Source organism: Podarcis raffonei, chromosome 3, assembly GCF_027172205.1.
Source record: "Podarcis raffonei isolate rPodRaf1 chromosome 3, rPodRaf1.pri, whole genome shotgun sequence".
Classification (NCBI taxonomy): domain Eukaryota; kingdom Metazoa; phylum Chordata; class Lepidosauria; order Squamata; family Lacertidae; genus Podarcis; species Podarcis raffonei.
Window position 1 is genome coordinate 112,866,433 of NC_070604.1, and position 24,223 is coordinate 112,890,655.

Genomic DNA, 24,223 nt, shown 5'->3' on the forward strand with positions numbered 1-24,223 from the left:
CGCTCTTCAAACAGTTTGTATATTTCTTCCAATCTCCTGTGAATCTCTGGTCCCGCAGGTTTCGAATCCTTCCTGTCATTTTATCTAATTCTGCGTAGTCCATTAATTTTGTCTGCCGTTCTTCTTTCGCCGGAATTTCTTCTTGCTTCCATTTCTGGGCTAACAATACTCTTGCTGCTGTTATTGCATATAAAAACAATTTAACATCTTGCCTATTAATATCCTCACCTATAATCAGCTGTCGTCATTCTAAGGCTATTCTGTCCTCTCTCAGGTTTGTCCATCCGAAGCGTGTGCTGGAAAGCAGACCGGCTTTTAGCAGGGACGCAGGACAGCGAAATATTTGAGGTCATCGTGAGAGAAAGAGACAAGCCCATGCTCATTATGCAAGGTCACTGCGAAGGAGAGCTCTGGGCCCTGGCGGTGCATCCCAAGAAACCGTTAGTTGTTACCGGCAGCGATGACCGATCCGTGCGGTAAGGCAAGAAGATGGCCTATGGACTGTCGCCACATACATTTTGGAGAGCTGCCATGCTTTAAAATGGGGATGGGTGCGACCTCCCGGGCAGGACTGGAACTTAGAGGGGAGGGGTGTTATGTACTGAGTTGAATAGGATCCAAACTGCAGCAGTTTGGATCCTATTCAATAATAATAATAATAATAATAATAATAAATTTTATTTATATCCCGCCCTCCCCAGCCGAAGCCGGGCTCAGGGCGGCTAACAACAATAAAACAATACAAAAGTACAACACAAACAACACTCTAAAATCATTCATTATAAAATTAATTAAATTCAAGCCACTGGCCACCATTGGGCCAGAGCTCCACGAAGATTGCCGAGGGAGGGAGTCAGGCTGTGCCCTGGCCAAACGCCTGGCGGAACAGCTCTGTCTTACAGGCCCTGCGGAAAGATGTCAAGTCCCGCAGGGCCCTAGTCTCTTGTGACAGAGTGTTCAACTCAGTACATAACATAAATATCCCAAGGAGGGAGACACCAGTGGGGAGTGGGGCCAGAGGCACAAAGTAAGTAGAGCAATGTATGCAGCAAGCCCTGTAAAAGTCAGAGGTTTCTGTTCGCAAACACACAAACAGGCATCATGAAAGAGGACGTGCAATCAAAGCAGATGCTTCACCACTGAACTATGGCTCTGAAAACTATTCCTGCTCTGCTAAATTTTTCTCAGAGGAAGGCTCAAGCATTAATTGTTCTGAAACACCAGTAAAGCTTATGAGATCCTTAATTTACTGGTGAGGTTGTTGCTAAGTAACCCATTTTTTGGGCGCGGGGGGATGCAGCAGCCAGCGTAAGTTTCCAGTAAATAAACTCAGTGGCCAGGTGTCTGATAGAATAAGCTGGAGTAGTTCCAAGAAAACACAATTCTTTGGACTGGTTAAGGATTGCAGAAGTCAGGGTTTTAGACAAGTGAATTACAGATTTTCCAAAGGAAGCTGAAGCAGACTTTCTGAGAAGTGTGAGCAGCTGCTAGATTTCAAGCGGTCTTAGCTTTTGGCAACTTTCTGCTTAGAAAAGAGCATGCATCTATGTCTCCCCTTCTGCTGCGACAAGCTCCCCTCCCTCCCTTGTCTCCCTGACCCAGAAGAGGCATGAAAGAGGCAGAGGAGAGAATAGCTGCAGACATGCACAGTCTCCAATTGTTTGGGGAAAGCCCTGGAAAGGAGGAGACGACGACTTCTTCTTCATTTGTATGCTGCTGTACACCTGCAGGCCTCAGAGCAGTTCACAGGATAACACAAAACAGCTATGGTCAGGCATGGACCTTTAGTCTCAGCAACTGATTTCATGGAGAATGACCCACAGGGAACGCTGCTGCTGGGCTCATTAGACCTGACACTCAGCCAATGAGGCGTTCACAAAGTAAAGGAAGGATTGAACTCTGATTAATAAGAATACACACAGAGGCTTGAACCAGCAAGACTCTGGGAAGGGTGCGTATAATAATCTCGCCGTCTCCACCCCTCGGCCCAGGTCGTTTTATTCACAAAAGAACTTTTTACAGAGTGTTCGTAAGAACCAATCAGATTTCTTCTGAGCATTTCAACAAACCCCACGTGGGGACAAAGTTAAACTACCAAAACTAATTAAGCATGGGGTAAATAAAACAGAACTACAAAGGAGTGCATTTGGCAACCCCTGAGGTCATAAACAAGCAATACACATGATAAGAAGGATGGCCAGGAAGACAGCGATCATTGTCACTTTCAGGTGAGATCTGTTTCCTGGCCCTAAGATTAACATCCTAAGATTAACATATCAGAAAAGCTACATCAAAGAAACCGCCCACTGTCTTTGATGACCCAGGATGCCTGCCTGGGCAACTGGCAGTGTACATGACTGGTCAAGAAAGAGAAATGGAACAGGGATGCAGAGGTGTGGACTGATCAAGAATCATATCAAAATAGTTTAAACCCAGTCAACGCAATGCTTTCATTGCTGACACAGATGGCTTACTCTATATTTGTTATAATTCCTCATAGCAATCCCACCTGATCACTACAGCCAAGTCTGTGAAGATTGTGTTTTTGCTAATAAAGAGTTAACTCCAAATTTGAACTGTGTGATTTACTGACCAGCACGCTCTGTGACATGAGGGCCGGGAGAGACCCCTGTCTGAAACCCTGGACAGCCACCTCCAGTCAGCGTAGACAACATTGAACAAGATGGACTAGTAGTCTGACTTGTTAAAATGAAGCTACCTATGCTCCCTCCTAATTTTTCTAAACATTTAAATATGGAACCTTTCTCCTTCTCCTTGCGTTTTCAGACGGTTGATCTGAAGAAACTGTCTTGAGCAGGCATCCCCAACTTTCGGCCCTCCAGATGTTTTGGGCTACAATTCCCATCATCCCTGACCACTGGTCCTGCTAGCTAGGGATCATAGGAGTTGTAGGCCAAAACATCTGGAGGGCTGCAGGTTGGCGGTGCCTGGTCTTGAGCATAGTTGTTAATATAAGGACAGGGTCATATTTTTCAAAGTCTGCCATGCTTTCCCCCCCTAATGAAACCAAACCCTTTTGACGAACTCCTGCATTAAACTTGATATTCCTAGTTGACTTAGTACATTCCTGTATCGCTTCAGTTTGATGTCAGGGTAATTCTGTAATTCACGGGAAAAGCCGAGGAAGCCAGTTTCCTAGGAGACGGGTCTTTCCCTCTCATTTTTACCATTCTGAGCGGCTGATACTAACTATTCTTGATGTGCTGAACATGTTGAAATATCTGTGATTTTCTGATTCATGCCTTGCATATGCTTTGTGGCATCATTTGCATATTGCATTTTTATTTTATTTTTTACTGGTGTTTGCTCCTGGTGGAAAGATTTGTCAGTGTACTAGGGGTGGAACATTGCTGGGTGGCTGAGCACATGCTCTGCATGCAGAAGGGCCCACATTACGTTCCTGGCATTTCCATTTAACACTATTTAACACTAAGGCAAGGGAAAATATTTTTTCCTGCAAACCCTATGCAGCTACTACCAATGAGAGCAGATAACACTGGTCTGGGTGGACAAATAGCCTTAACTTGGCACAAGCAGCTGCCAGTGTTCCAGGTGCAATGTTCTGAGGGCTTTGGTGTAATGTAGATAATATAATAATAATAATAATTCATTATTTGTACCCCGCCCATCTGGCTGCGTTTCCCCAGCCACTCTGGGCGGCTTCCAACAAAGATTAAAAATACATTAAAATGCCACACATTAAAAACTTCCCTGAGCAGGGCTGCCTTCAGATGTCTTCTAAATGTCAGGTAGTTGTTTATCTCTTTGACATCTGATGGGAGGGGGTTCCATAGGGCGGGCACCACTACCGTGAAGGCCCTCTGTTGGTTCTGGGTGTGGAAGACTCAATCTGGAGACAGACCATAGTTCTGCTTTGTTTCGCTGGAGTTAGTGTGGTGTATACATGACCCCCCAAGTGGGAGCAGGTAGTGCTGTAGTATAAACCACTGAGCCTCTGCAGCTTGCTGATCAGAAGGTCAGCAGTTCGAATCCGCACAACAGGGTGAACTCCTGTTGCTCTATCCCAGCCGTACTTTTACCTTTTACATGGCCCCCATCATCACATCTTGTTAAAAATATATTGTTGCCAACCGGGTAAGCCCCATCGTCTTTTTATTTATTTTTAAATTTATTGGTCACTTTAAAAACAAACAAACCAAGTTAATTCAAATACCAAGTTAATTACAATACACACACACACACACACACACACACACATCCAAACACAGGGCAAATGACTTCACTCAGGACAAGGAAGCAGCAAGCGTACTGAAATATACTCGGAGTCGAGAGTGGATTTCATGCTCTTTATTCAGCTCATAGTGGTGAGGAGGAATGAAAGTTCCCCCAAAATATCTGCTTTATATACATTATTTACACAATGGGCTGCAGGTGATTGGCTAATTCCGGGATTCTCCTGTAGGCCAATCAGGTTGTGGATTCACTTCCACCTGGAGCTGTATTGGGTGGTTCCTGCAGACCAGTCATACTGCTACATTGTTCTAGGACCAATCAGACAGCTGCATTCTGAATCCTATTGTTCTAGGACCAATCAGACTGCTGCATTATGGATCCTATTGTTCTAGGACCAATCAAACTGCTGCATTTTGGATCCTATTCAGCTCAGTACATAACAGTACATTCACTGTTCTCCATCAGCATAGGGTTGCACCCAGCAAAACCATCCCACTAGCCTAAGGACTTCTGCATGTACAACAGGACTTCTCCCACTTCTCTCTCGCCATGGATCTAGATCCCCATACACACAGGCTTGACTTTGTCCAGGGTTTCTTCCAACCCTGAATGGGGCATGTGCATGGGGCATGTGGGAAAAGGAGAGGAAGTCCTGTTGTGCAGCCAGAATTCTGTGCACCAAAAAGATGACTTTGTTGGATACAGTCCATGGACCATGAGAGTGTTCCTACTTTCTATCCTGCAGGCCTGAGGCTTCTGGAGTAAGCACACACTCTGTTTCCTATCCAGTTCCTAATGCAATTAAATCTTGCAGCTCACCTACTGATAGGCATTCCAGAGCTCTGGAGAAGGAAGCCCTGGGAAATGGTAGCTTAAACAACTCAGTAACCTATTACCAGTCATTAAGGTTAGGGACGCGGGTGGCGCTGTGGGTTAAACCACAGAGCCTAGGACTTGCCGATCAGAAGGTCAGCAGTTTGAATCCCCACAACAGGGTGAGCTCCTGTTGCTTGGTCCCTACTCCTGCCAACCTAGCAGTTCAAAAGCACGTCAAAGTGCAAGTAGATAAGTAGGTACCGCTCCAGCGGGAAGGTAAACGGCATTTCCGTGCGCTGCTCTGGTTCACCAGAAGTGTCTTAGTCATGCTGGCCACATGACCCGGAAGCTGTATGCCGGCTCCCTCGGCTAATAAAGCAAAATGAGCGCCACAACCCCAGAGTCGTCTGCTACTGGACCTAATGGTCAGGGGTCCCTTTACCTTTAAGGTTAGAAGCCACCGTCCAAAAGTGCACAAAACCCCTCCAACGTCTCAAACACCTATATTATACTTGTAGCACCCAAGTGATTATTGAGGGTTTTTTGTGAATGTGATAATGATACAATTAAAAATGCAGGTTTTCATCATTTGGGAATAGGCTAGTGTAATAGGAAGTGAGAGCAGTGAGTAGAATCCGGACAAAAGTTTCTGCTGCCAAGTAAATTAACTAGCATATTCTGCAATGATAAGTTTTCTCTGGTCCTTTTCGTTCTTGCTCAGGTTATGGAGCCTTGCTGACCACGCCTTGATTGCTCGTTGCAATATGGAAGAAGCTGTGCGAAGTGTATCTTTCAGCCCTGACGGATCTCAGCTGGCACTGGGAATGAAGGATGGTTCCTTCATTGTTCTGAGAGTAAGGTAGGAGAAAAAGAAAATTAATCTAACGAAAGCAAGCATGTTCTAAAAACTCAGACCAAATCTGAAATTGTGGGTGCTACTTGCACCATTCTATAACAAGTCCATAGCCCAGCTCATAATTTTCTGATAAGCCATGGTTTGTTTGCCTGAGAACGAGGTGTGTGACCACAAGTTTTCCTCTTGCTTCCTTGCCACTCCCTTTCTCCAGTAACCAGATCCTAGTTTAATAACCTGATTTTTAAGCAGCCCTTAAACAACAGTTTCCCAGTTCAGACAGCATGGGGAATATTTTTAACATACCATAATATTGTCTTTCAAGCTGGGCACATGAGCTGAGCAAGAAAGACGAGAGCTGAAGAGACAGCAAATCAGCAAAAGGCTTGCTTTCAGCCTGATACACTATCATTAATTGGACTGAAATGGGCCTTTCTGGATTTGGCTAATTTTGTGCAAGTGGGGGTTAATTTGAGTTCGTTGGAGATGAAAGCATTGGGAGTGTACACGAATGGACAGTGTGAAGAGGAGATTTTGCACATTCTTCAGTTAACATGCACAGTGTCCAAATGATGTTGAACAGTGTACAAAACAGAACACTCAGTAAGATACTGTGCACATTATTAGCTTGTCAATGTACATATTATCTGGTTATGAATTGCGAGCGTTACCCAAGTAATATAGGAAGTATGGTTGGAGGCTGTGCTTATTTATTAACCTGACAATGTGCAAAATGTCCCTAATAAATTCACATTCTCTGATACCTGCTGTTAATAATCTGTTCTGGCTTACTGACACTGTGCACTTCTTCTAAGGCTGCAACCCAGCTCACACTGTTCTGTGTGTAGGCTCCAGTGAAAGCAGTGGTATTTGCTTCCAGGTTCCTAGTAAATGTGCATTGGATTGTGCTGTTACTTTCATCATTTTTGCAGAAGGTATTATTACTAGCCATACATACAAAAATAAGTGGATGCATTAAAAATGTATATTTAGGCAGTTTCACAGAGCTCCATTCATGAATAATTTTACTCTTGCCTTATAGCAGTGCTGCCTTTTATTAGCTGCCTGACATATAGAGCTACTCTGCCCCTTGAACATTCCAAAACATTTATGTGACATGTCCATAGGGCAGTCATCCCTGAACTTTAGAAGTCCTGGATTGTAGGAATGCATGTTTTCTTTTATTTTCTTTAAACCAATATTGGCATGAGAAAGGGATGTGTCCCAGTGGGATATAGGCTAGATGTCTTCTTTACAAGGGCTATTCTGCATGTGAGATACAAATGCTGGATTTACATTACCATAGAATCATAGAATTGCCATACTGGAAGAGACCCCAGGGGTCATCTAGTCCAGTGTTTCCCAACCTTGGGCCTCCAGCTGTTTTTGAACTACAATTCCCATCATCCCTGACCACTGGTCTTGCTAGCTAGGTATGATGGGAGTTGTAGTCCAAAAACAGCTGGAGGCCCAAGGTTGGGAAACACTGATCTAGTCCAACAGAAGCATCCATGACACATGGACATCCATGACCTCTGCTTGAAAACCTCAAAGGTTCAGGTCCTAGCCTCCAGAGGAGGAGGAAACCATCTCACTGCATGCTCCATAGGACAGTATTTGAAGATGGTCATATCTCCTCTCAGTCTTCTCTTTTCCAGGCTAAGCATATCCATTTCTCTCAACCATTCCTCATAAGGCTTGGTTTCCACACCCTAATTGTCTTGGTCACCCTCCTCTGCACTTGTTCCAGTTTGTCAATATCTTTCTTAAATGGTGGTGCCCAGAACTGGACACAGTACTCCCGGTGTAGTCTAACCCAGAATAGAGCAGGGCTATTACCATGATCAGGACACTAGACTTCTGTTGATGCAGCCTAGAATAGCTTTAGCTCTTTGCTGCTGCATCATACTGTTGACACATCTTCAGCTTGTGGTCTACTAAGACCCATAGGTCCTTTGCACGTATACTACTGGCAAGCTAGGTGTCACCCATCTTATATTTGTGCAGTAGATTCTTCCTGCCTAACTGTAGAAGCTGACATCTGTCCCTGTGGGATTCTGTGGAATTCAAACTATAATACAATATCTAAGACATAAACGATAGAATAATGACATAATTAAAAATTGTACAGCTTCTAACACAGCAGATTGCAATTGCTACAACAGGCAGAAAAATCATTAAGTGGTCTTCCAAGACCTTTGGAAATTTTCAAGTAGTCCCTGCACAGGGGGAATTTGGGAACCGCTGCTATGAATCATAGTTAAATTTGCACAAAAAAGAAATATGTGGCAAGACAAATCGTAGTGATGTGATAATAAAGTACCATGAATCTGTTTGGCTTTTATTTCAGATGACTGCGTTCAACTGTTTTGAGAGCATAGAATTCTAAATAAATGATATCTGTTGTTTTTTTAAAAACATTTTGGGAACTGAAAGGTGGGCTCTTTTTAATCGAAGTAATAAATAAGTCAGGACTTTTGAGGTGGCGTGGGCTTGGTTTTGGTTTTAACATTTTGCATCTTCAGGCCTGCTGTTGACATTTCCACCCCTTTGCAGAGATATGACAGAGGTAGTTCATATCAAAGACCGGAAAGAAGTAATTCATGAAATGAAGTTTTCGCCAGATGGCTGCTATCTTGCAGTGGGTTCCAATGATGGCCCTGTGGATATCTATGCAGTTGCTCAACGGTACAAAAAAACTGGAGAATGCAACAAGTCTTCTAGCTTTATTACTCATATCGACTGGTCTCTGGACAGCAAATTCTTGCAAACTAATGATGGTGCGGGAGAACGCTTCTTCTACAGGATGCCATGTAAGTCCTTTAGATTTGCACTGGTTTTTAAACATTTGTAAATAGAACTGTGCAGTTTTAAATTTCACAGGTATAAAGGCTGATTGGTACCAGGGAAAGGCAAATCTGTCAGCTTCAGTTTCTAGTCAGTTTCTTGTTTTCAAGTCTTAAGTTTTCCACATTTTCACATCTGTGATTTGTTTTTAAAGTCCTCAGGAAAATTCACCAGCATTTTAGTGCGGATTTCTCCCAGTATACATATTTTTGCAAAGAAATTGCCTCAAAATAATTTTCACTAATATATATATATTAATGCACATTTTACTGTAGTGTATACATTATTGTACACAATACTTGACTAGAGAACTACGTATATTACAAAATTCAGAGACGTGCAAGTTTTGAAGGATGGTTGTGTTTTGGTTCTTGTACGCGGGTGGCGCTGTGGGTTAAACCACAGAGCCTAGGACTTGCCAGTCAGAAGGTTGGTGGTTCGAATCCCCATGACGGGGTGAGCTCCCGTTGCTCGGTCTCTGCTCCTGCCAACCTAGCAGTTCGAAAGCACGTCAAAAGTGCAAGTAGATAAATAGGTACCGCTCTGGCGGGAAGGTAAACGGCGTTTCCGTGCACTGCTCTGGTTCGCCAGAAGCGGCTTAGTCATGCTGGCTGCATGACCCGGAAGCTGTACGCTGGCTCTCTCGGCCAATAAAGCGAGATGAGCGCCGCAACTCCAGAGTCGGCCACGACTGGACCTAGTGGTCAGGGGTCCCTTTACCTTTACCTTCAACGTCTTAGAAATATTGTGACTTAGGGAAGTTCTTTAACCTCAAACCTGGGTTTAACTTCTTTCCCATCCCTTCTTGCTCTGCAGTTCTCGGGCAGGTCTGCTTGACTTGCTTGATATGAGCCAACAATAGTGACTAGTACAAGGTCACACACACAGTGAACTTCATTGCTGAGCAGGGGTTTGAACCCGACTTTTCCTCATCCTAGTCAGATTTACTACCCCACCTGAATTACGTCCAAGGTTGTGCTCAAATTGAAGTCATTATGTGTTGATTCAGGAAAGAAATGTGATAAAATATGTAACAGAAACCTTTTTTGAAGAAAATTTCCAAATTCCTTTCATTAACAATTATTCTGGAACTGGTGGGAAAGGTCTAGGATTTGACTTGATGCAGCAGAAAGGATAATGGAGTAGCCATTATCAGAATTTAGAACAACTCCAAAACTAAGGTTTCTAAATCATCAACATTGTTGTCTCTTCTTCCCCGTAGTAGAACATGAAACTGTAATCAGGTCACCTTGGAATTAATAAAACAAGCAAACAAATAATAACACAGACCGCGGTTAAAAGTGGAATCTGCAACAAAATGTTGCAGTATAGCCTAGCTGCCAAAGTGAGTGCCCCTGCCCAGAGTTCCATTTCAGCCATTTCCTCCAAGTAGAGCATTCCGCTGTTCCTTCCCTTCCTCTATTTTTATTCTTCAGCCATCATTCTATATTCCATGGCTTCTGAGCCCGCATAGTGCTCATTTGGGATCGTTTTGAAGTGGCTGCAAAATGGGTCCAAAATGCATGCAGGTTAGAGTCAGACTTTGGGAGGGGGGCGTCTTTTGAAAAGTCTTCAAAAAATAGGGAAGGGTTGCCTGGGTGCCCACAGGGGGTGGCGAGAGGTGGCTTGCTCATTCTAAATATATGTGTTTATTTTAATGTACACACACACACACACACACACATATTTTTCGCTCTATAAGACACACCAGACCACAAGACGCACCTAGTTTTTGGAGGAGGAAAACAAGAAAAAAAATATTCTGAATCTCAGAAGCCAGAACAGCAAGAGGGATCGCTGCGCAGTGAAAGCAGCAATCCCTCTTGCTGTTCTGGCTTCTGGGATAGCTGTGCAGCTTGCATTCGCTCCATAAGACGAACACACATTCCCGCCTTACTTTTTAGGAGGGAAAAAGTGAGTCTTATAGAGCAAAAAATACGGTACATGTCCAGCTAGTGAGCAGGAAGTTTAGAGTGGTTTCAGAGATCACTCCTATTGAGCGTGGAAGCCAGACTCCATATCTTTGCACTTTTCCAGAGGAGAGCTTTCTGGGGACAGCAGGCAGCTCAGATGAGCGCCACTTCTTCTGAAACAACAGTGATGTTATGAGATTTGTAAACCCTAGGCTTAAAGTGATAATATAAACAAAGGAGTTGTGGCGCATTTTTGCGATAAGGCAAGGCAAGGAGTCCGGTACTGCTGCTACACCCAGCCCTACTTTTTGAGCGGCCAGTGATGATGGCGAGTGCCCAAGAACAGAAGAGACAGTGGAAGAAGATTGGAAGAAGTTTAAAGAATATCTGAAAAAAAATGTTAATATTTAAAGTCTAGAATAGCCTTGGAAGTGGATATCGGCTATAGGGTTAGAAGTAGAAGATAGTGTATTTTAAAATAGTATTATTTGTAAGCGATAACATGTGAAGATTTTTTTGGTAAAAGTAAGCGTGATAAAAATGGTTAAAAATAATGATATATGTAAACTGCTAAAGGTGAGGTAAAATGAAAATCAGATAGGGGGACTTGGGGAAGCTCATCTAACAATGTTTAGAAAAAATAAGGATAAGACAAGAATTTGTTCGTATTGTTTGTTTTTCTGTTTGTGTTGTTTAGTTGTGTTATAAAATGAATAAAAAAAATTGAAAAAAAGGAAGAAAAAGAATAGAAGCCAAAATTAATTGTGTACAATCGAAACCAAACTGCTGACAAGATTCTCAGGAAACTGTTAGTGAAATATCCATACATACCTGGAGGTACCAGGGATTGAACCTGTGACCTTCTGCACATGAAAATTTACCAATAAACTGTGGTCATCCCACAGCTGACATGGTGGAAATCCTTAGCAGGCAGGTTGATATGGAACTAATCCCCTAAAACAGGAAATTTGAAAGCCGCCGAGGTAGAAATTTCCGTTCCGTTACTTCTTCTGAAACGCAAATGGTTAAACAGCTTATTAACCTGATTTCATTTCAGCTGGAAAGCATTTAACAAGCAAAGATGAAATCAAAGGGATTCATTGGGCTTCCTGGACGTGTGTGATGGGATCAGAAGTGAACGGGATCTGGCCAAAGTATAGCAACGTTACAGACATCAACTCTGTGGATGGAAATTACAATAATGCCGTTCTGGTGACTGGAGACGACTTTGGATTAGTTAAATTGTTCAGATTTCCTTGTCTAAAGAAAGGTAAGACTCTGTCCTGTGCATAACTGATTGCTTGCTTGTGGTTGGGATTGATCATTTAGTGTTTCCTTAGTGGATCTTGAGCCACTTTCAGGTGGGCCTCAGCACCAGAGACTGCCCAGTGCTTCCTCGCTTGTCTGCCCTGCTCCCTAACCATGTCATATCCTTTTGGATGGACCAGTGTCAATAATTTATCTGTTTCATTGCCACGTGCATGGAAAATATCCAAAATATACCAGTATGTAGGAGTGAAATGGAAAGCAAAAAGCTGAAAAAGTGGTCTGATATCTTTAACTCGAGCTTGTTAGTGGTTGGTCCTGGCTCCTATCAAGGAACCTTCAGGCCAGTAGTCCATTGGTAATATATAACGTTCACTTTGCCTGCCTGGTTTCACTCTGTAGGACATACTAGACCTTGGCCAACTCTCAATCAAGTCTTTGACTGGCTGTGGATCCAATGGAATCCCCTCCAAGTCAGGTCAATCCCCAATCCTGAAGACTTTGCTTGTTACAATTGGTAGAAATAATGTAAAGAGCATAAGAAGTCATGCTAGATCACAGCAGAGGCTCATCTATGTCGACATGCAGAGGGCTGGGAGGCCAGCTGGCAAGCCCCAGCTCAGACGTCTCCTTCCATCGGTCTGTGCTCCGAAGTAAATCAGTGACCTGGACTTCAAAAGCCAAGGCACGCTATTAGCAGAGTGTACTGCGCACACAGAATAGGTGTGAGGCTTGTGAAGTCATACTTCAGCTACAGATTTATTAATCTGAAATATACCTGGAGTCAAGTGTGGATTTCATGCTCTTTATTCAGCTCCTGGTAGTGAGGAATGAAAGTTCCCCCAAAATAATCTGCTTTATATACATTATTTACACAATGGGTCGCCCGTGATTGGCTAATTCTGGGATTCTCCTGTAAGCCAATCAGGTTGCGGATTCACTTCCACCTGGAGCTGGATTGGGTAGCTCTTGCGGACCAATCATACTTCTGCATTGTTCTAGGACCAATCAGACTGCTTCATTCTGGACCCTATTTTTCTAGGACCAATCAGACTGCTGCGTTCTGGACCCTATTGTTCTAGGACCAATCAGACTGCTGCTTTTTGGATCCTGTTCAACTCAGTACATGACATAATCATAAATCAGAACAAAGAAACATGTCGTCTCTCTCTCATGTCATCTCAGAGAGAACAGCAAAAGCAAAAGCTGTACACAAGCGGAAGTTCCCAGCATACTGTGCTGGAATGTAAACAGACATGTGACACACATTTCCACATAGCTGTTCCTTGAGGTGGAATGGAAATGTCAACAATCTAGTCCAGCATTTCATTCACACAGTGCCCAGCCAGATGCCCACTGGAAGCCCACAAATCAATACCTGATTTGCCTCGGATGCCAGCTGTCCATGGCATATTGTTCAGGAAACACAATATTAGAAGTTGCTGAACGCTAAGCTATTGAGCATCTTCTGTCCTTCTGAGGTCTGCTGGCTTTCAGAATGGTTTTCTTTCAATGTCTTTCCAATTATTTAACTTCAGAGTCAAGAGGACAAAGGCCTTCTGGCTGCATCTTACAGTAGCAGTGTAAGGATTTCTCTTTCGATTTACTATTTATATCACACCACACAGCTGACATAAAATAAATAAATGCCCTGCAAGCTCTGCCCCAAGGAAACTGCAATCAAACATGCATGAGCAGCGGGAATATGAAACTCAAACATGTAATGAGCTAGAACGATTCTGTCATTAAGCTTACGTGATATTAAGTGCTTTTTTCTGGGGGGACTCAGGGGGACGCATACCCCTAAACATTTTGTGAATCATTGTACTTTTGTCCATTTACTGTATTTATTTTTCCTGATTTGAACTATAAAACAGTGATTTTCTTGAGCCAAAATGAGAGTACCCCTAAACATTTTTTTTAGAAAAAAGTGCATGGTCGGCGGTTCGAATCCCCGCGGCGGGGTGCGCTCCCGTCGTTCGGTCCCAGCGCCTGCCAACCTAGCAGTTCGAAAGCACCCCCGGGTGCAAGTAGATAAATAGGGACCGCTTACTGGCGGGAAGGTAAACAGCGTTCCGTGTGCTGCGCTGGCTCGCCAGATGCAGCTTGTCACGCTGGCCACGTGACCCGGAAGTGTCTGCGGACAGCGCTGGCTCCCAGCCTATAGAGTGAGATGAGCGCACAACCCCAGAGTCTGGCAAGACTGGCCCGTACGGGCAGGGGTACCTTTACCTTTACCTTTTACTGGTGATATTTACATTGACTTATGCAAACAACTTCCATCATAAACTCTCAAGAACTACTTCCAGAGAGTTAGATGTGTTAGTCCACTGCAGCAAAAGAGGAAACAGCTTTATGGACTAACAAAGGATTCTTTGTTATTTTCTGTTTATTAAGAAGTAGTATCTAATATGATTACATCAGCAAGCTAATATGTGCCAGTACTGAAGACAAAAACAAAACCTACAAAACAAGGGGAAATGAATATGCCATTTTGACTACCATGATATGAAGATTGAGCAGGGTAGGCGACAGGGCAATCATTTTAGTGAAAATTTTTGCCCATTAATTGGGAAAGGAAAACACATTTTGTATGTCTGTGTTGATCAGGTGTATAATTTATTGCGACTTCATGCTGGCTGTATTAAAAGAACCTATGATATATATATATATATTCAAAAAGTAACAAAGGTTTTTTCTGACATTTCATGAATTTTATCTGCAATTATCAATATGGTTGTTTTTTTATTATTATTCTAGGAGCTAAATTTAGAAAATATGTTGGCCATTCTGCACATGTTACTAATGTCCGTTGGTCGCATGACTTTCAGTGGGTAATAAGTACTGGAGGTGCAGATCACTCTGTTTTTCAGTGGCGTTTTATTCCAGAAGGTTTAACAAATGGAATCCATGAAACAGCACCCCAGGGTAATGCAAATGACATTTCTTTATTCATTCGTTCATTCGTTTGTTCGTTTGTTTGTTCAGTCACTGAATTACGTCCTTCACCATTATGGTCCCAGGATGGGTTATTACAGCAACATAATACACAGTTGTAGAACATAATACACAGTTGTAGAACACATAATGCACAGTTGTAGAACAGCTACAGTTATAAAAACCAACAAACTGTTCCAACTTGAACTGAGCAGTATAGATTCAGCCAAAAGACATAGGCCCCCTCAAAGCAAAATACCTTCACTTGCCTTGGGTGCTTTGGCCAAGCAATGGAAGAAGTTGCAATTGAAAAGATAGCTTTGATGGATTGAATGGGTTTTCTTTCAATCATTATCCCCCAGAATACTTGAATCCAACATGTACATTGCCTTTTGCTTTCCTACAGGCCCAAGTTCTCCTTGGGTGCAGTTTGCTCAAATAATACATGTACACAATGTTCGCTGTGCATCAGGGGATGTCCACATATTTCAATCAGTAACTTTTAAAAATCATTTCAAACTGCAGAGACCCACAGGAATATTTAGCTAGGACCAATGAAGAAAAGTTGGAATAGGAGACATAGGGAGGTTTGAATTCGCTGGAGGACAGATGGGGAAACACTGTGTACACACAGCTTTCTAGCGTGTCACTAATGGATGTCAGTGGGAATCCTAGAGAGTTGTATGTGCACAGAATAGAGAACAATATGAGCAGCTGGAGCTGTATTTGAACCTGCTCTACTGCAGCTGAACAGAAAAGCCAATTTTCAGTGAAGACCTGCATACTTCTGTAGAATTATGGCCATAATGGAAAAGAGAAATAAAGTCAAAATTCATGGAAGGGGTCACTGAACACTCTACTTTGCTTGCATCTTTGGTTAGGTTCAGTGTGCATGTTTCTACTGCCAAATAAGAAACAATTGTTTGAACAAAATAAAATGAATAAAATAAAATAAAAATTCCTTCCAGTAGCACCTTAGAGACCAACTAAGTTAGTTATTGGTATGAGCTTTCGTGTGCATGCACAAGTTTTTGTATTCATTATTTGCGGGGATGTGGCTTTCGTTTTAAATTGCCTTTATTAAAATGTTGTCTGGTGCATTCTCCCGTGTGCAGAAAGTGGCATAGATTCACACAGCGAAGAATCTGACTCCGATTTATCTGATGTGCCAGAGTTAGACTCAGATATAGAGCAAGAAGCTCAAATCAACTACACCCGACAGGTGAGCAATATGGAAACAGGCCATTAGACCCAGCAACCTGGAAACCCATCGAAACATATTCAGCGGAGGGATTTTAAAGTTGAAGGAAGGAAAAGTTAAGTGAAAGAACTGAGCTCGAGAGTTTAAATGAGAGACCACGTTGAATTTAAGGAAAGTTAAGGCTAAAAATATGAACTGGGGTATTTAAACTGTATTTGTACTCAGCTTTTTTATCCCGGCATTTTATATTATTATTATTATTATTATTATTATTATCATCATCATCATCATCATCATCATTACTATTATTACTATTATTATTATTATTTTATTTTCGTATAAAGATTTTCCATAGGTAACAAAAATACATTCAGTGTCTCTGTTTTTAAGTCCTAGCATCCTTCATACAAATGAATTGCAGCCAGTTGGAGACATTTTTGTTGGAGATAATGTGGGATTGAGGAGAGGAAAGAGAGGGGGGGGGGAGAAAGTAGAGAAATAGAAAGTTAGGAGGGGGAGACAGGAAGTTAAGAGGGGGCATTAAGCTTTCTTTCTTTCTTTGCATAATATATTAGTGGAGTTTTTTTGTTGCCATTGTCATGTGGATAGCGGTCTTATTTTTAGCAAGAGGTCAGAGAGATGACATTGCATGATAATCATGGGACTGAGCATTCCACCCCTTCAGATCAGTTAATTAGAAAACCTTTGAATGAGCAGGTGCAGCTTTTTCCAGATACTTCCTTTTAAAAAAAAAAAGGTTGAAAAATATGCAGCTCTTCTACAAGTCTCTTACAGAATCACGCAAAGGATTTTCAAACCCACCGCTCTCGTTAGCCGGTAAATCCATAATTAATGTTAATTTATTGTCATAGAATCATCAAATTGTAGAGTTGGAAGGGACCCTGAGGGCCATCTAGTCCAACCCCCTGCAATTCAGGAATCGTCCTTTAAATTAAAGGGCTACAGTGCATTACCAATGCAGCAAGGAGTTATATGAAATAAAAATGCTGAATAAATATGTAGGAATTGCATTTCATTTTCACTGAAGGGAAGAAGATTTGCATGAATTTCCTAAGATGCATTTGTTTAAGACATAAGTGGCCTTTCATATGTTTTTGCCAAAATGACCCTAAATGTCTTAATTTCCAATCTGTTTGTTGAAGCTAAAAGAAAAAGTATATTGCTTCAACAATTGCACCCTTCTCTGCGTTTTTGAGAATGTTTATTTATTATTTCCATTTATAAGCTGCCTCTCATTCTGTAGGATCCTAAGGCGCTAAATGTAGTGTACGCCATAAAGCAATAAACAATTAATTAAATCATCATTTAACTCATGTGGACTAATAAAAATATTGAAAGCAATTCAGCGCAGCAGCAGCAGCATCTAAATGGTCGAGTTCATTTACAAATGCCTGCGTGAAACAATGGATGTTTTAAGTTAAAGGTAGTCTTCTCTCCATAAGCAGGTAATTCTGCAAATGGAGGGGCCCCCATAGAGAAGGCCCTGCCTTTGTCACTGCAGAATGCATCACACTCACCAAATGGACTGTGAGGCAGGCTTCCTCTGCAGATTGCTGATAACTCAGTCAGTAGAGCATGAGACTCTTAATCTCAGTCCAGTATACCTGAAGGAGGGTCTCCACCCCCATCGTCCAGCCCGGACACTGAGGTCGAGTGCCAAGGGGGCCTTCTTGCAGTTCCCTCGCTGCAAGAAGTCAAGTTACAGGGAACCAGGCAGAGGGCCTTCTCGGTAGTGGCACCCGCCCTGTGGAACGCTCTCCTACCAGATGTCAAAGAGAAGAACAACTACCAGACTTTTAGAAGACATCTGAAGGAAGCCCTGTTTAGGGAAGCTTTTAATGTTTAATAGATTATTGTATTTTAATATTCTGTTGGAAGCCGCCCAGAGTGGCTGGGGAAACCCAGCCAGATGGGCGGGGTATAAATAATAAATAATAATAATAATAATAATAATAATAATAATAATAATAATAATTAATCTGAGGGTCATGGGTTTGAGTCCCTTGTTGGGCAAAAGTTTCCTGCATTGTAGGGGGTTGGACTGGATGACCCTCATGATCCCAACTCTGCAACTCTATGACCTGTGTTGTGACTTTTGCTTGGAGCGAGTCTTGGGCACAAGAGTTTGAAGTTCCTTCCTCCTCTTCCACAAGGGGGCTTTTTCTGTTCCCAACTTCCAATAGTAGTCCCACATACACCCTCGCCGAAAAGCATTGGCTGAAAGTTCAGGGGCACCCTAAACAGAAGTACCGTATGGGGATGGCGGTGGGGTGTTCAATCCAACGTTTCTTTAAGAATCAGTGTGCATAGCATTGTGCTAAGGGGGTATATCAGCTGTAACACAGATACTATTGGCTGCTGCCTGGAGGTATGACAGAGAATCGTGGGTGGGTGGGGGGTGATGATAGGAAACGAAGATGCAATGGCTTAGAGGGACAGCTGGAGAGTATATGTAGAGCTGTTATGGCTCAGAGGCCATCTATTAAGGAACAGGGTTGTAAGCAAGCAGTCATGATTGATAGAAACAACTCGGACATGTAGTTTGGAGAGATTTCCAGTGCGTTAGAATCTTGCAGCTTCCCAAACGCAGGGAATTTTACACCCACACAGGAATCTTTGGCAGCTGTTTTGCAGCTGTCCACTGGATTAAACCGATGTCATAGTATCTGAGTTCCTAACCATCTCTTTAAAAGATTTGCATGCCTAATATCTGGTGTTCCTGTTAGCAGTGTAAATCCATCTAGTTCTTTCAGTGCTTACAAACTGCTTAAATCTCTGTCATTTGCATATGTCACAAAAACTCCCTGAACGAAGGAAGGAAGGATCTACATAGAATCATAGAATCATAGAGTTGGAATAGACCACAAGGGCCATCGAGTCCAACCCCCTGCCAAGCAGGAAACACCATCAGAGCACTCCTGACATATGGTTGTCAAGCCTCTGCTTAAAGACCTCCAAAGAAGGAGACTCCACCACACTCCTTGGCAGCAAATTCCACTGTCGAACAGCTCTTACTGTCAGGAAGTTCTTCCTAATGTTTAGGTGGAATCTTCTTTCTTGTAGTTTGGATCCATTGCTCCGTGTCCACTTCTCTGGAGCAGCAGAAAACAACCTTTCTCCCTCCTCTATGTGACATCCTTTTATATATTTGAACATGGCTATCATATCACCCCTTAGCCTCCTCTTCTCCAGGCTAACATATGTTTGGGGTTTTTTAATTTAAAAGAATTAAGATAGTGGGGCGGTGGGGGGGGGATCAAGTGTCACACACAGACATAGACACATAGTTTTTAAACTTTTTTGTGCAGTAATCGAATGAGCTTGGCCTGACCTTCCATTACTGGTGCTTCTGATACAAAGAATTCAGACTTCTCAAAGAGGCAGATTTTTGTCATGCGTTACAGGGTAGTGACATTGATCTTTGTGCCGTAGTGGCACAAATAGCAATAAGCCACATGGATTATTGGACTAGGGATGTGTAATGCAATGTAACTCTCGATTATTTTAGGTTTACAAAGAAGATCTACCTCAACTGAAACAGCAAAGTAAAGAGAAAAACCACTCAGTGCCCTTCCTTAAAAGAGAGCGAGCCCCCGAGGACAGCTTAAAGCTGCAATTTATACATGGGTATAATAACTTTTCAGTAGTGACTACTCTTGTCTTTTCGCTTTTATAGACTACAATTTACAGAAAAAGGTAATCTGTTCTTGGCAAAACCAGAAATAGCACCTAGATTTAGAGACTGTGTCTGAAGTTATCATGAAAACCAAGAAACACATTTAGGGAAATGGAGTTTTCTATTAGGGGCTTGCATTGTAGCTTTGCATTGTGCCTGCTTCCAAGTCACCAACACATCAGCTGTAGCTTATATTAAGTGTGGACAACTGAAACCTGTAACAAAATGGTGCCGTATGGATTGCTCCTCTTCATGCTTTCCTAAAGGAGACGTCATTCCATTTACCGTATTTTTCGCTCTATAAGACACACCAGACCACAAGACGCACCTAGTTTTTGGAGGAGGAAAACAAGAAAAAATATATTCTGAATCTCAGAAGCCAGAACAGCAAGAGGGGTCGCTGCACAGTGAAAGCAGCAATCCCTCTTGCTGTTCTGGCTTCTGGGATAACTGCGCAGCCTGCATTCACTCCAAAAGACGCACACACATTTCCCCTAAATTTGTAGGAGGGAAAAAGTGAGTCTTATAGAGCAAAAATATGGTATATATGTATTACATTCCTATACCACCTCTCCTCCCAAGGAGCTAAAGGTGGTGTACATGGTTCACCTCCTCCCCAGTTCACCCTCACAACAATTCTGTGAGGTTGGGTAGGCTAAGAAATAGTGGCTGGTCCAAGGTCACCCAGTGAGTTTCATGGCTGAGTGGGGATTTGAACCCTGGTCTCCCAGGTCATAGTTCAACACTCCAACCATTATACCACACTGGCTCTCAGGTGCCTTGCTGGCTCTCATTTCCTTTTCCACCCACCTTGCAACAACCAGTGTTCCATGTCCGCTTAACATGCTCCATCCTCTGTGAGCTGTTTTAGCAGCTGACCCCCCGTCCCTTAGGGGGCAATTCTAAGCAAAAAGTATTGTTTGTATTTATGCAGACCTTGGGGTTCCCCCAAGCCGTACGCTACCTCTCTCTTGTGCACAGATGGTGCTGTCTAGGCTACCGAAGGAACAGTATTCAAAAAACTTGAGTTCACCATAGGAAATGCAACGTTGCACGGAAATGGATAACTGCTTCCCACAGGCAGCAGTGTCCAAGGCATAGCTGTAAACGTTTCCCTTTTTTAAAGGGAAATTCCCTTATTCCGAATTGGATTCCTCGCAAGAAAAGGGAAAAGTTGACAGCTATGGTCCAAGGACCAGTCCACCCATTTGCTTTAACATACGGAGGAAGGTGGAGGTGAAGCCTTCCCATTTCCTTTTCCATCTTCACGTCAACGTTGGCTTTTAGAGTTCTTTTCTGGATCAGTAATAATTTTGACTGTCTGGAACTCTTGGCTGGACTGGCTGTAGCTTAACACGGCGATGTTTTGCATAAAAATGGGAGTTGTGCAGGCTTTTTGCTGGGCACCACTGTACAAAAGGAATTCCTTTGAAAATATCCATTAATATCAGTTCGTCCGCACGCAGGACTGTCCAATGAAACCCGTTTTAGCATGTCTTGAAAGCTCAGATTTAGTTCAGGATTTAAGGTGAAACTGGAAGACAACTTGGCTGTAGACTGTGAATGAAACCAGCTACCTGGTTCTAAGTAGCTAGCTTGTGACATTTTTGTCCATCCCAGGAAAATACCATCCAGCATTATTCGTAATCCACATCTTCTCATATTGAATCTGTATCCTAAATACATTACTTAGAAATGGAGTCTGATTGATTTCAGCAAAATCTGAAGGCACTTAGGATCATAGCACAATATCCTTTTGCTTCGACAGTTTGCAGGCTACTTTGCTAAAATGTTCACCTTTTGCTGTTTTTCATTCATCCCAGTTACAGAGGCTATGACTGCCGAAACAATTTGTTCTACACACAGACTGGGGAGGTGGTATACCACATTGCTGCTGTTGCTGTTGTTTACAATAGACAGCAACACACCCAAAGACTGTATCTCGGTCACGATGATGATATCCTCAGTCTAGCCATCCATCCTCTGAAAGACTATGTTGCTACTGGACAGGTAAGATTTTGGAGAAACAATGCTTGCCAATTCAATGGAAATTTATTATTATGATCATTGTTGTTGTTTTTGTTGTTTACTTATTGTTGCACTTTGTTTTTGTAAAATTCAAATATCATACCAACCTCCTTAGGAATGGTGTGATTTAGTGTATTGCAAATGGGACCTACAAGAAAATGTTGCATTGGTTTCTCCTCACACCTTAACAGGTCTGCTGCTGTTCACCCAGCCTTCCTGTGAGATATGATAAGCTGTAAGAGGCTCAAGCAAGCCAATTCATTCCCATCCTCAGTTTTCCAGCGGTAACTCAACATTCTACCATTCTTGGAGGCCGCTGAGCATGCTCAGTCCTTGTTTGGCCAGTTTGAGTTTGCGGGGGCCTGTTATTTTGGGGGCTCCTTCAGACTTTTATTTTAAAATGTTTCTTTTGTATTGCTGCAAACCTTGGAGTTATCCAGACATGCTGATACCTCCCCTTTGTTTCTCCGCTTGGCTCCAATCCTGTTGGCATGGGGTACTGTTTGCTTCTAGAAGGAGTTATTATTGCAGCTACTATTTTAGTTTTCCATTTCTGAGTGTACATTTTAGGGAGGGATATTAAGGTAGTCTGCATAACTATCAGCATAATGGTTTCATTGGGATGTCCATGTTCAAACAACCCTATGGCCAAAATGTGGGGGGCGGAGGTGCAAGGAAGACAAAGTTAAACGTTGCCTCTGCTGATAGTAAGGAACCTGTATCCTTGCAGAAAAATAGGAGAGCATCTCCACAACAGAAGGCAGGATGTGGGCATCAAACCATAAAATACACCTAAGTTACAGGGAATGTATACCATTTATAGTATAGATCAGAAGGTCGGCGGTTCAAATCCCTGCAATGGGGTGAGCTCCTGTTGCTTGGTCTCTGCTCCTGCCAACCTAGCAGTTCGAAAGCACGTCAAAAGTGCAAGTAGAGAAATAGGTACCACTCCGGCAGGAAGGTAAACGGCATTTCCGTGCGCTGCTCTGGTTTGCCAGAAGCGACTTAGTCATGCTGGCCACATGACCTGGAAGCTGTACGCCGGCTCCCTTGGCCACTAAAGCGAGATGAGCTCCACAACCCCAGAGTCGGCCACGACTGGACCTAATGGTCAGGGGTCCCTTTACCTTTACCTTTAGCCAACGATATGGGGAGCAGTGAGGTTTACTGGCAGCCATATTTATCCTTCCTGATAAGCAGCAGTGACTTAAGGTTTCAGGAGGTCAGATGTCCCGCTATTGCTGCAGCATCATAAGAGGAAAATATAGGATAAAGTTTAAAATAAAATAGAGTTCCAGTTTGGGGAATGTTAGACTCCAGTGATGGCTAGACATCCAAGAGTATAAATCAGAGAAACGTGTTTTTTAAAAAATTTAGTTTGGCTAGAGGGAACCAAGTAGGAATGAAGACGATGATACATGTATGAATCATCAGTGTGATAGCGCTGGTCAAAGGATCACCCCGAAATAGAATGCAGGAAGGAGAAGAGAAATGCTTGAAGGCTTAAAGCTCATTGGAGCAATCCCCAAAAGTCAAACAGGAGGAAGGCAAAGTACTGGAGGGGCTGCTAAGAGTGACAGGAGGGAAAACAGAAGAGGATAGGGAGGGCAAACTGAGGATGACTTCAAGGGAAAGGTTGCAGTCTGTTCTTATCCAAATGCTAGCTGGCAAAAAGGGTCTTGGAGGAACAGGAAGCGTGAAGGTAAGTTTGTGTCAGGAGACCCCTTGACCCCAGAGGGTGTCCACGGAGAAGGAATTGAATGGGAGAGCCAATGACTAGGTGCTCCATGGATATATTTTGTACTTGAGGGACGTAGTGAAACTGAGGAGAAGAATGCAAGGATGATAGCTATGAAAATGGAAGTAAGATTCTGAGCAACGGATCGTGGCCAAGTCTAGATGACAATACGGGCAGGAAGCCTCTTGTCAGCACCTGAGATATCAAAGTAAACCGCACTTAAGAGAAATCTGGTTGAGAAAAACTAGGAAGTGTCTCTTGGCTGAAGAGTGTGGTGGGTGGAAAATATGACTGTCAAGTTTTTTGTTTACGCACAGCCGCTCACACCAGGTGTTCTGATTTAGGTTGGGAGAGATGCCGCCATTCACATGTGGGACACTCAGGCACTCAAATGTTTGTCGCTGCTAAGAGGCCAACACCAAAGAGGCGTCTGTGCCCTTGATTTTTCAGGTAAGCAGCTATCCACTGCCAACTAGGGTCAGATGGATCCATCAGTTTGGGTTGCTGTCCATTTCTGTTTTTCTCTCCAATATTAGTATTGCCACATTTCCTTATCAGTTTCCAAATAAATAGGTTCAGTTCCCACTTTGGAGCAGCTCATGAGTGCGTAAACCTTAAAGCAGGTTCTTATGTCACTGTTCTTTCCCTTTCTTCATAACAGTATTTATCAATAAGGCTAACAACAGTGGAATTTACAGAGGGATGTTCCTAA

The 24,223-nt window shown here is 42.8% G+C and overlaps 1 protein-coding gene across 3 annotated transcripts in view; it reads left to right on the forward strand.

The window, feature by feature from the left end:
• The window catches only part of EML6 (EMAP like 6), a 169,371-nt gene that overhangs the window by 73,059 nt on the left and 72,089 nt on the right, over window positions 1-24,223 (forward strand). For all 3 annotated transcript variants that reach the window (XM_053383652.1, XM_053383655.1, XM_053383654.1), the window contains exons 8-16: window positions 275-476; window positions 5,753-5,890; window positions 8,441-8,697; window positions 11,702-11,914; window positions 14,671-14,838; window positions 15,963-16,069; window positions 19,578-19,696; window positions 21,569-21,755; window positions 23,856-23,961. In XM_053383652.1, coding sequence (XP_053239627.1) covers window positions 275-476; window positions 5,753-5,890; window positions 8,441-8,697; window positions 11,702-11,914; window positions 14,671-14,838; window positions 15,963-16,069; window positions 19,578-19,696; window positions 21,569-21,755; window positions 23,856-23,961 — 1,497 coding nt within the window. The remainder of the gene's footprint in view (window positions 1-274; window positions 477-5,752; window positions 5,891-8,440; window positions 8,698-11,701; window positions 11,915-14,670; window positions 14,839-15,962; window positions 16,070-19,577; window positions 19,697-21,568; window positions 21,756-23,855; window positions 23,962-24,223) is intronic.